Here is a 12302-nt window from a genome sequence, read left to right on the forward strand (position 1 = left end):
TGAACAATAGTGCACTTAAACTGTTCTAGCATTGCTTAAGTGATAACAAATCTTAGACCTACAGGGGGCACTAGAGTTTCCTCTAAATGTCTGCTATTATACTGGATGTGTTTTTATTCAGGTAGCTAGATAAATCAATTTTAAATAACTTGCTCAGCAAGACTCTCTTCAAACTGTTGCACAGCTATTACAGTAAAAAGAAAACTCTCTGACAGTTTATGCTAATGCTATAGCTACTCTTGCGACAGTTCTATAAATCCACTGCATACTTGCATTGCTTTACGAATTGCCTCTAACACATTTCAGAATGCAATGTTGCACAAAATCGAGCTTGCAAAGCTAGAAGCATCAGCGTAGCTACTTCTGTTTTGGGCCTAAGCCTCACCTACCCTCCATAGGAGTATTGCTGTCAGGGCGATTGGCAAAAACCACATCCACATACTCCAGCTGTAACCTTTGCAAAGAACCCCTCAGGCCTACAGAGAAAAAAAGAGACAGAAGTATAAGAAAGTGTCCAGGTTTTTTGTATTCATAGTTTGATTTGATTGGTTGGTGTGAAAGTGAATTGCACCAAAATCTGCTAGAAAACAAAACTGATAAATATATATGACATGGAATATAAAACACAAGTTGTATGGACCACATTTATGACACTTTTATGCTGCTTTATTCAATTTCAGAGCTTAAACGCTCCCACTTTCTATGTATCTTCATTCAAAGAGTAGTATAAACATTTTGCTTAATTTAATATTTTGTATTTTGTGAAGAAAAAAAGGGCTTAAAGCAACATAAGGGCAAGTAAATGAACTTTCATTCAACTATTCTATAAAACAGAAAAGATTTAAAATGATGACAGAAACTCATGTAGTTGCCTAAGGGCCTACATTCATTCTGAGCTGCCAGCTATCTGACAGCCAGAAGTGTGAAAAGAGATAGAGGGATGAGAAGAAAGAGGAAACTCAGACAGAGCAAAAATAGGATCAGGTGAGCAGTTGAGAGAGGATTAGAAAAGTACAGTTTTGCAGACACCAGAGGAGAGGAAAAAAATTGAAAAAGGATGAATGATCCAGTCTGACTGTCACATCATGGTCCCATTCAGAAACAAAGAGAAAGAGACAGAGAACAAAACTAAGGGCAGTTAGCAATATGTTTATTTGTGTTTATTTATAGACTAGGGTATATTAATATTGATAGCATCCAATATCTCTACTATAACTTGTAGAAATTCAAGACTGGAGCTACTTCAACTATGAACACAACACAGTACAGATGTATAAGAGCCATTCTATTAGTTATCAGCATAAATATTACATATGTAATGGTATAAAAACTGGGAACACAAAATAATTTGCAGTTATCATGTCAACCAATATATTATTTCATCCCTATTTATAGACCCTCCAGTGGCCCCAAAAAAGCCACTTCAGCCACACGTAAAATTAAAGTCACATAAAACTATAGACAATTATTATTGAACTATTATTATTCCATTTTAAAATAACTGTTTTATTTTCTAATATATGTTAAAATGTAACTTATTCCTGTGATCCAAAGCCGAATTTTTTAGCATTATTACTATAGGTCACATGACCCTTCAGAAAACATTGTACAGTCAAACCAAAATGTATTCAGACACCTTCAACATTTCTAACATTATCAGAGTTTAATCGCTACTCAGCAAGCAATAGTCGTCATTTCACCGTCTGGGTTAACTAGAAAACCCGATATAGTCCGGCTATGTGTAACCCACTTCCAGCCCAAATAACCTTGAATTTGGTTGCATGCCATTTTTTTTTTGGCAAAATAACTAGTTAGATGTATGATATTCCATCCTGTAAGCAAACTCAGCAACATTTACAAGGTTTTATGGTTTAATTTATTTATTTTTTTTAAATTAATGACTAGTCTAATATTGGGATATATTTAGACGTCTATTAAATTTTCACTGACAGCCCAAATACAAACCTGTTTTAGCCTAGACGTCTGGGCTGTGTTTTCACGGCTAATAGACGTCTTTTAGACCAAAAATTGCTTGCTGGGTATAGTTTCAAAAATGAGTTAAACTGTGTCAGAACAAATTCATCTTGATAATGTCTGATAACTTTGATAGAAAGGTATTTAATGGATTACAATCAACCAAAAATTCAGACGACTGTTAGTATGACAATATTTACACAACTATCAATTTTTTGTTGACCAATTACCAAGCAATGCTTAATTGTGTTCAGTCTGTGGTATAAAAAGTTTGCATTAGCATTTAAAGAAAAAACTCTTAGGAAAACATTGTCAGGTCAAAGTGTCTGAATAATTTTTGGTCTCAAATTTTTTTTATCAATTTTACTGATAGCCCACTGTATGAAGAATCTTTGGGTATAATATGTCACAGTTTACTTTATTTTATTATCCTCACTTACATAAATGAATTATAGTGTCCTGAACCCAAAAAATATCAAAAATTATTTTGGTGTTTGGTATTTTTGGTTTGACTGTATATGATTTGATGCTATTATATGTGACCCTGGACGACAAAACCGATCATAAACTGCACATGTATATTTGTAGCAATAGCCAACAATACATTGTATGGGTCAAAATTACTGATCTTTCTTCCAAAAATCAATAGGATATTAAATAAAGATAATGTTTCATGAAGATATTTTGTAAATTTCATACTGTAAATATATAAAAACATAATTTTTAATTAGTAATATGCATTGCCAAGAACTTAATTTGAACAACTTTAATTTGAGCGATTTTCTCAATATTTAGATTTTCTTGCACCATCAGATTCCAGATTTTCAAACAGTTATATCTCTTATATCTCCAAATACTGTCCTATCCTAACAAACAATACATCAATGGAAAGCTTATTTATTCAGATTTCATATCCTGGATTTGTGTGTCCAGGGTCACATATTATTATCAATGTCGAAAACAGTTGATTAATATTTTTGTGGAAATCAGGATTCTTTAAGGAATATTAAGTTCAAAACAACAGCATTTATTTATAGTAGACATCTTTTTTAACATGATAAATGTCTTTACTGTCACTTTTGATCAATCCCTGCTGAATAAAAGTATTAATTTCTTTGAAATGTTATATTTGTTGTTTTTCCATTAAGAACCTCAGAAATGTTTTCTATGAAAAGTGCTTGCGCTGTTTTTCCTTTTAAATAAATGCCATTTGGTTTGACATTTTGTTGCTTAATGCAATGGCATTCAAACTTTTTTGAGTACTTCTTAAGTGTCCAAATACTTTTTGGGGTCACTCGACCCCTGAACACCCCGAACACATTTATTCTTCATTGCAATTGAGCTTTTCTTTCAAATAATACACATGCTGTACTGTAGCTTTTCTTATTTTACACACCTGTATTAAAGTACTGTGAAAATTATGGACTGGCAAAACTTTCCAGTCATGCCAATAAATCTTGGCTGGGAGAGTACAACAGAGAGAGACCAGGTGTGTTGAAACAAAGTTGTCATATTGCTTTCAGGTGATCAGACGCTGGCATGATTACTCCGCCATACTGAAATTAATCTGACAGATATACCCCACGCTCGTCCTCTCACAAAAACATTGTAATCCAGCCAATCTCAGACTCATTAATCGGGCCCGTGCTTGTGGAGCGCGCCCTCGCATCCGCCACGGCTCTAATCAGTCAGAATTTTCTGGGTTTGTGGAGGAGATATTCTTAGCAGGGAGCTTTTTTTAAGTACACAGAGGATAAACAGACGTTTCTTTCTAGCCCACAAACAATGTCAAACAAACACAAGCTAGCAAGGAGAGGAGAGAGATGTGAGCCAGGAAGTAAAACTACACACAAACTGGAGTGATGAAAATAACTTGGGAGAATGGGAGGGAGGAAGCGATGAACGCAGTATGCGAATGATTCAATTAGTTTCATGAAATACAATCAGTGAATTTTATCAATCTGAAAGTGATACAGAAATGGCATTACAGATCTTATGTCTCCGTCTCATAGAAATACAGTAATAGAGCAGATAAATCAGATAAATCAGAATATTATTACATGTAGATTTACACTCTTGATTAAGCACTCAAATAAAGCTTATGATTTTAAACACTTCACATAATTCATGCGGTCAATTATCAGAATATGCCATTTTAATTATGAGTTAGGCTATTAAAGCAATCTGAATTCAGTAAGGCATGTCTTTTACCATACTTTTGTGTCAGGAACATTTAGTACTATTGCCAATAATCACAAGATCTTTCTTTAAAAAGAGACTAAAACAATGGGTACTAAAATGGTTAAATAAAAATAAATTACAAAATAAATGGAAACCCTTTAACAAATGACAAATGGCATGTTTTTTTTTAATTATGCTAATTTAATTTTTTTGTCTTGTTTCCAGTAGATTCCAATTTCTAAGCATGCTTAAAACTTCCAGATTAATTTTTTTAATTTTTTGATGTTTTCTTTCATCAGTCGAAACAAAATTAATATTTTTTAGGAAAATATTTTTCTCCATATAGTGGATTTCAATGGGGATCAACAGGTTGAAGGTCCAAATTTCAGTTTCAATGCAGCTTCAAAGGGCTCTACACGATCCCATCCGATGAATAAGGGTCTTGTCTAGCAAAGCGATTGGTCATTTAAAAATAAATAAATAAATAAATTATATATATATATATATATATATATATATATATATATATATATATATATTAACCACAAATACTCCTCTAAGAGGTTCTTCAGAGTGATGGCATAGAAGAACCATTTTTGGTTCCACAAAGAACCATTCAGTCAAATGTTCTTTAAAGAATCATCTCTTTATTACCTTTTTATAATCTGAAGAACTTTCTTTTGCCACGAAGAACCTTTTGTGAAACAGAAAGGTTCTTCAGATGTACAATGTTGTTTTTCCTTTTTTATAAAGGGCGTTTGACTTTCTTTGCACGTTCGCTTCGTAAACATTGGGGGATACTTCTGCTTATATCACATGTGACATTTCCAATGTAATTACGCAATGCATGAATTCAAGCTAGTGCAAGATGAGCATTTGTGTTTAAAATGTTTATAAATTTTCTTTTTTTTTTTAAGAAAATGACTCATGTCGAGCCCTTTGAAGCTGCATTAAAACTGCAATTTGGGTCTTTGAAGTCCCCATTGAAGTTCACTACATGGAGAAAAATCCTGAAATATTTTCCTCAAAAACCTTACTTTCTTTTCGACTGAAGAAAGAAAGACTTGAACATTGGATGACTAAATCTATGACTAAATCATCAGGAAATTTCTATTTTGGAAGTGAACTAATCCTTTAATATCTGTATTATGCTTTTCATATAAATGTATCTTGTTTTAAAGATGTTCAGAAATTTTTACTGGAAAACAAGACAGCAAACATACAGAATAAATGATTTCTGTATCTATATACATACTGTATTTGGATCAATACTTCAGTTTGCATGTGTTACTGTATAATAATTTATCAAAAAGGATCTAAAGAGAGAATCTCACACGGTTTAAGAATGAATGCTGGTGTGGGTGCTGAGCTTTTATTAGGAACAAGGCCACACACAGTCTACTGCAGTGAAAGAGAAAAAAAAAATCAATAAAGGAGGACGGAACTAGAAAGAAACGAAGAAAAAAAGGTTCAGGTCAATTACAAACGACAGGGGAATTAGAAGAAAGAAGAAGAATATCTACCTTCAATAATGTGCTTCCTAGAGAGCCCACGCTCTGTCTCTGCCCTAGAGAAATAAGGAAGAAAGAAAGAAAGAAAGAAAGAAAGAAAGAAAGAAAGAAAGAAAGAAAGAAAGAAAGAAAGAAAGAAAGAAAGAAAGAAAGAAAAAGGTAAGCTTATATAAGTGGACTACATCTAAGAGCCTAAATCTCAAGGAGAAAATGAGAGTTGTTGTTATTGACAGATACAATAGACAGATAGAGAGGCAGACAAGAAGAAAGAAATAAAGAAAAACAGGCAGATACTTACTTTCCTCCCCAGTATAGCTTAGTGGTGATAACCAGACTGGATCTCCTGTGCACACACAGACAGATTATGGACTTTGGGGGAAGGCAAAAGTCTTATACATTTCTCAGCCAATGACAATGCATGATTAAAATGATAATATGATAGAACCAAGACAAATACCTCCAACACTTCTTCTTGATAATGTTTCCTAGGATTATTTCAGCCCTGTGAAGAAGACAGACACATTTTGAGTGCTTTTTAAGATTTCATTGTTGGATTTGGATAGTTTTTCCATGGCACAGCTAGGTGAATTCACTATAGAGCTACTATAGCACTGTTCTATGCATATATTTAAACTTTAACTTTAAAGTTACTGTCATTTTTCAGCGTAAACACACCTCCTTTGTATGCATGAGTTACATTATAGAAGTCGGCAGATTCACAAACGTCAGCACTATTTGCCTTTCGCAGTTAATGTTGAGCTATGGGTACTGTCTAAAGCTGGAGGAAATTTAAAGCTTATTTAAAATGAATGTAAGTCTACTTTTATAGTGATCATGACAACAGTAATTCATCAAATGATGCTCAAAGAATGGAGAATAGCTTTACAACCAGGCACATATCCAGACGTATGACAGTGGTGAAGTAATGATATACAGTCTCAGAAAAATACGATAACTCTGCACCGAGTCTGTTGCGCCATTCACTACCTAACACATTTAGAAACGGACCTGCAAGCTGAAATTGATCTATGCAAATTGCATTTAGCACTAAATTTGTGGCTGTTTGCATTTCAACCTGAATGCATAATTCCTTTAGTGAATTTGGTGCAAAAGCATTCCAGACAATGATGCAAAAATGATTGAATTCCCTTCTGCTAACAGGTTTAGATGAATCAGCTTGGCAAGTTTGGATCTGAACTGTAATGCAGGGTTATTTGTGCTTTTACACACTGGCTGAATCCCAATTTCAGCCAGTATTGCCCATTCAAGTTCTAGTATGCAAGGTTTAGATTAGTTAGATAGTATGCTATAGATGTCTGGTTGGATTTAGACACTTTACGTGTTGTAAGGCTAAAGGTTAAACTCACTTCCCAGCTGAATAGACCTCTGCGGTGTCAAAGAGGTTGACCCCGTTTTCATAGGCTATAGTCATCAGCTGCTCTGCCACCTGCAAAACACACACATATCCACACACACACACACACACACACACACACACACACACACACACACACACACACACACACACACACACACACACACACACATCAATATCAAGCACTTAGCTGTCAGTCAGCACTGCAGTGAGCTTAGAAGTGTGTAAGAATGGATAATTGAGTGCTCACTTTTGTGAAAAAAGCACTGCTTAAATCCACATCACTTTTATAACATTCATGTCTATCACATTTAATTTGTCAAAACCAAATTCAGGGTCGAGTTGAATTTGTACATTTTATAAATATTATTTTGAACCTTTGAAGAATACTTTTTTTTTGTCATTTGGACAGTGCAAGATAGCAAGTGATGCGGACAGAGCAGAATCAGAAAATGCATGTTATTCTAAAGAAAAACAGTTTATCTTTGTAATCTTTCATCAAAATGCAATAGCTTCCTCTGCCCGTGAAACGATTTTCCTTTTCGGTTGATTTCACAGAGCGCTGACTGTTATTTTTCAATCCTTCCCCTCCAACCACTTGGCTCCATCCTGGTATTTAGTGCTCGTTTGTCACTAGGTATATAGGAATACATTATGTCTCATAGCATTGCATGGAAATAATAGCATCTGACGGTGTTTTCATTCTTTACACCTTGCATTGTATGTCACGTGATGCAGGAAAAAATAATACATGCCTTTCTGAACAGATCTTCAGGCAGATGTACAATATAATGGCATTCATGCACATAATAAGTTAACACAAGATTATTATTATGCGTGGGTGCTTTGTAAATGTATCCTTTAAAAATTGTGCTCATCATTTTATATATAGTAACAGCTAGTTATGACGTACTGCACTGCAGTATCACAACTGTTTGCAAGATTTAAAAGCACAAGCTGTTAAATTACTGAGACACATGAGTCTTCATTACCCATACGAAATTAATGCGGCTTAGGGGCGGTTCATACAGAATGTGTTTTTGAATTTACACTGTGCTGCTTTTCCATTGTTTTTCTATGTAAATGTGGCTAGATGGACATGTTTGACTACAGAGCTTGAGAGTCTTGTATCTTGTGGTATCTCAAACATGACAGTATTCTAAAAACACAATGCTCAAGTTAAAACCTGGAAACCCTGGGTATTAAGACTTGTATGGCTTAATATAAAATAAATGATGTCTCTTACTGAAATAAGAGTCAAAAGTTTACATACACCTTGCAGAATCTGAAAAATGTTAATTATTTTAACAAAATAAGAGGGATCATACAAAATGCACATACAAATAGTAGAAAATAATAGTTGAATTTATAAAAATGACCATGTTCAAAAGTTTACATGCACTTGATTCTTTGTTGTTACCTGAATGATCCAAAGCTGTGTGTTTTTTTTTTGTTTTGTTTTTTTGTTCAGTTACGTTTGTTCATGAGTCCCTCGTTTGTCCTGAACAGTTAAACTGCCTGCTGTTCTTCAGGAAAATCCTTCAGATCACACAAATTGTTTGGTTTTTCAGCTTTTTTTGTGTATTTGAACCCTTTCCAACAATGACTGTATGATTTTGAGATGCATCTTTTCACGCTGAGGACAACTTAGAAACTTTAAAATGCTCAAAATGCTTCAGAAGGAAAAACGATGCATTAAGAGCCGGGGAGTGAAAACATTTTCAATTTGAAGATCAGGGTACATTTGACTTATTTTGTCTTCTGGGACACATGTAAGTATCTTCTGTAGCTTATAAAGGGCAGTACTAAATGAAAAAAAAATGATGTTTATGTAAACTAAGAAAAATGTACACATCTTCATTCTGTTCAAAAGTTTTCACTCTTAATGCATTGTTTCCTTCTGGTGCATCAGTAAGCGTTTGAACCTTTTGTAATAGTTGCATATGACTCCCTCAGTTGTCGTCAGTGTGAAAAGATTGATCTCAGGTCATACAGTCATTGTTGAAAATGGTTCAAATACACAAAAATGCTGAAAAACCCCCAAAAATTGTGGGACCTGAAGGATTTTTCTGAAGAACAGCAGGCAGTTTAACTGTTCAGGACAAACAAGGGACTATTATGTTCTCTTGTATGTCTTTTATGTAAATTTCTTATTCAGGTCAGTACTAAATAAAAAATAACATGCACTTTGTATGATCCTTCTTATTTTGGTAAAATAATTAACATTTTGAAGATTCTGCAAGGTGTATGTAAACTTTTGACTTCAACTGTATGTGGTAGAATGAAAGAACCCATGATTTACATTATTTTAAAAATCCACATTGTTTTATACATATTTTGGACTATGGGAGTGCTATTATTTTGGTGACATGAAATGGTTGCACTGGGTAAACTACTGGTGCAACAAAACTCATAATACACAACTTAGAAAAAAAAATGCTGATACAATGCCACATTGTCCGGGTTTAATAACAACAAGGACAGCAAGAGAAGCGATGTAAGTCTTCATGGCTTTCCTAGCAATAGTAACAGAAAAAAAGAACGGGAAGATGCCTATGGACGAATAAAACTTCCTAAAGACCTGCATCTTTGTTCTCTCCACTTCAGCCCTGATGCCTTTTCAGGCTTTTAGTAGACCACAGCTACTGAAAGAGCTTACAAACGGCAGAGACAAGAAACGTTAGATGTCATTCGGGCAGGATGTAAACCTGTCGATGCTTGTCATGACGCCACAGCCACTGAAGGAGTTTCTCAGCGCGGATTTCACTCAATATCCAGGGTGTTTAGACTCCTTGTGGTTAAAAATCGAAAGTGTGCCATTTGGTTTAGGCCTACACTTATTTCTATCACCACCTGCAAGCTCAGTATTTTATATTTAAAATCTGTCATCTAATTTATGTCGCCCCCATAGTCCAAAATGTATAAAACAATGTGGATTTCTTAAAATAATGTATCTTTAATGGGTTTTCTACTGCATATGTCAGCAAAAGACATCACTTTTGTTATATTAAGCCATACAAGTCTTAAAAACCCATTTCCTTTTTAAAATAATGTCAGGGTATAAGCAGGCGTACACACTATTCCTTGTGTGAGAGTGTCAGAGCATTGCAGGTATTTGGAAATTTAAACAATTCTACCAAGCCATAATCAAATAAAGGATTTGGACGTTGACTGGTGCTTGTTTATATGCTAATTACATTAATTAGGCTGTGTTAACAAGGTGGAAATCCGAAACCACTCAGCTGCACACAATTTCAGGATAATTAGCGATTTGCACATTTCACATCTGGAGAGAGGTGTACACACATTCTTTGTGTACTCTTGCACAAGACACAGTGTTCTGAAAATGTGGCACACAACTTTTAAAAAACGTCTCGAGACCTTGTACTGCTCCAGGCGCAATGGTCAAATATGTCCATCTAGCGCATATTTAAAAAGCAGTGTAGTGGAATACAAAAATGTGTTTTGTTTAATTAGCCCCTTACTAGGTTTCAGAACAGAACATCTGTTTTTCGTGTTACTGCTGGAATAACACAATGATCTTCATGTCAGAGTTTGATCTTCTGTTGACAGAACAATTGACACGGTGGCTAAAACCTCTGCAGTGTCTACAACCCATAAGTCTCTCTCTCTAGCTCTCTTTGATGGAGAACTGTCAGCGTGAGTGACAGTGATCCATTCTGTCAGTGTAAGTTGTATATTGGCAGTGCGATGAGGAAAAACCGTCTGTTCAGCTGCTGATGAGATGACTTGTGACATGTGGAGAAGGGGACCGAACGGGGACGTCCGCATCTCGCATAATTTGATTGGACAAGAAGGATGATTGGACAATAGAGGAGACTCCGCTTCTGGGGGAAAGACAGGCTTGTCGTGGAAGTTGCTGCTGCGGGGACTTTTATGATGTAAGAAGCGCTAGTATTTGTGTGCATTTGCCCTGGGTGAGTGTCAGAAAGGGGCACTGGCAGAATGATGTTATTGTTTGAATAATGAGGAAGACCACAGCATGATGTGTCTGGGAGCCTTCCTCTCTGCCAAGACTGTCAACATAGAACATGCTTATTTCAACTAAATCTGCCCAATTTGTGATAATGGCTAGAGTGGATTTAGGGTAAAAACATGAAAAAACTGATGATTCAACCACCTATTATATTACAACATAATTATTATGAGTAAATACTGTAGATTGTATACCCTTTAACTCTATTGTTGTTGAAAATGTCTATGCTATAAGTTAAGTTCATGTTCTGGTAATGAATATAACAATTTTCAATACTCACCTCATCTGAAATCTGTCCCCCAAATGTCACCCACGTGCCTAAGAGAGAGAAAGAAATTGAAGAGAAGAAGTGTGAGTCAGAGGTTATTCACTGAGTTAGTTTATTCTAAGTAGAGCTTGATTTATTTGTTCTGGTGACTGGCACAAAAACTGAATGTTTTACAGTAATAATACCAGTTAAAGAAGAATTTAAAATAAAATCTCAGTGACATTTTCAGAAACTTAATTGTTGTTCAGTGGACTTGGTGTTAACATTTCCCTGTTAATTTCATTCAATGTGATACAGTTATGCTGATTTTGCCTGGGATGTGAACCATTTGGATGAAAAGCACTGGATAAATGTTTATGTGTTTTAATCATCTTATTATCATCTTATTGAGAAGTAAGAATTATGACTTTTTTATTTATTTATTTATAGGTAATTTGATTTTAATCAAAATAATTATAAGCAAAACAGTTGAACAAATTTTTTAACTTTTCCTCTTTACACTACCGGTCAAAAGTTTTTGAACAGTAAGATTTTTAATGCTTTTTGAAGCCTGCATTTATTTGATCCAAAGTACAGCAAAAGCAGTAATATTGTGAAATATTTTTACTATTTAAAATAAGGGCTTTCTATATGAATAGATTTTAAAATCGAATTTATTAATGTGATTTTATTATTTGATCCAAAATACAGCAAAAGCAGTAATATTGTGAAATATTTTTACTATTTAAAATAATGGCTTTCTCTTTGAATAGATTTTAAAATCTAATTTATTAATGTGTTCAAAGCTGTATTTTCAGGATAATTACTCTAGTCTGATTTTCTGTTCAAGAAATATTTTCATTATTGTTATTATCAAAACTTAAAACAGTTGTGAAATTGTAGAAATTAATACTTTTATTAAGCAAGGATGCTTTAAATTGATCAAAAGTGATGATAAAGACATTTATAATGTTACAAAAGATTTCAGATAAATGCTGTTCTTCTAAACATTATATT

General features: G+C 34.3%; 1 protein-coding gene across 1 annotated transcript in view; it reads right to left on the reverse strand.

The window, feature by feature from the left end:
- Nucleotides 1-12302, reverse strand: part of kcnab1b (potassium voltage-gated channel subfamily A regulatory beta subunit 1b) — a 61465-nt gene that overhangs the window by 19786 nt on the left and 29377 nt on the right. Inside the window, exons 3-8 of the mRNA XM_073849091.1 lie at nucleotides 11319-11356; nucleotides 7034-7113; nucleotides 6124-6168; nucleotides 5965-6009; nucleotides 5679-5722; nucleotides 390-476 (exon numbers count right to left, since the gene is read on the reverse strand). Coding sequence (XP_073705192.1) covers nucleotides 390-476; nucleotides 5679-5722; nucleotides 5965-6009; nucleotides 6124-6168; nucleotides 7034-7113; nucleotides 11319-11356 — 339 coding nt within the window. The remainder of the gene's footprint in view (nucleotides 1-389; nucleotides 477-5678; nucleotides 5723-5964; nucleotides 6010-6123; nucleotides 6169-7033; nucleotides 7114-11318; nucleotides 11357-12302) is intronic.

This window comes from Garra rufa, chromosome 10 (genome assembly GCF_049309525.1).
Source record: "Garra rufa chromosome 10, GarRuf1.0, whole genome shotgun sequence".
Lineage (NCBI taxonomy): Eukaryota > Metazoa > Chordata > Actinopteri > Cypriniformes > Cyprinidae > Garra > Garra rufa.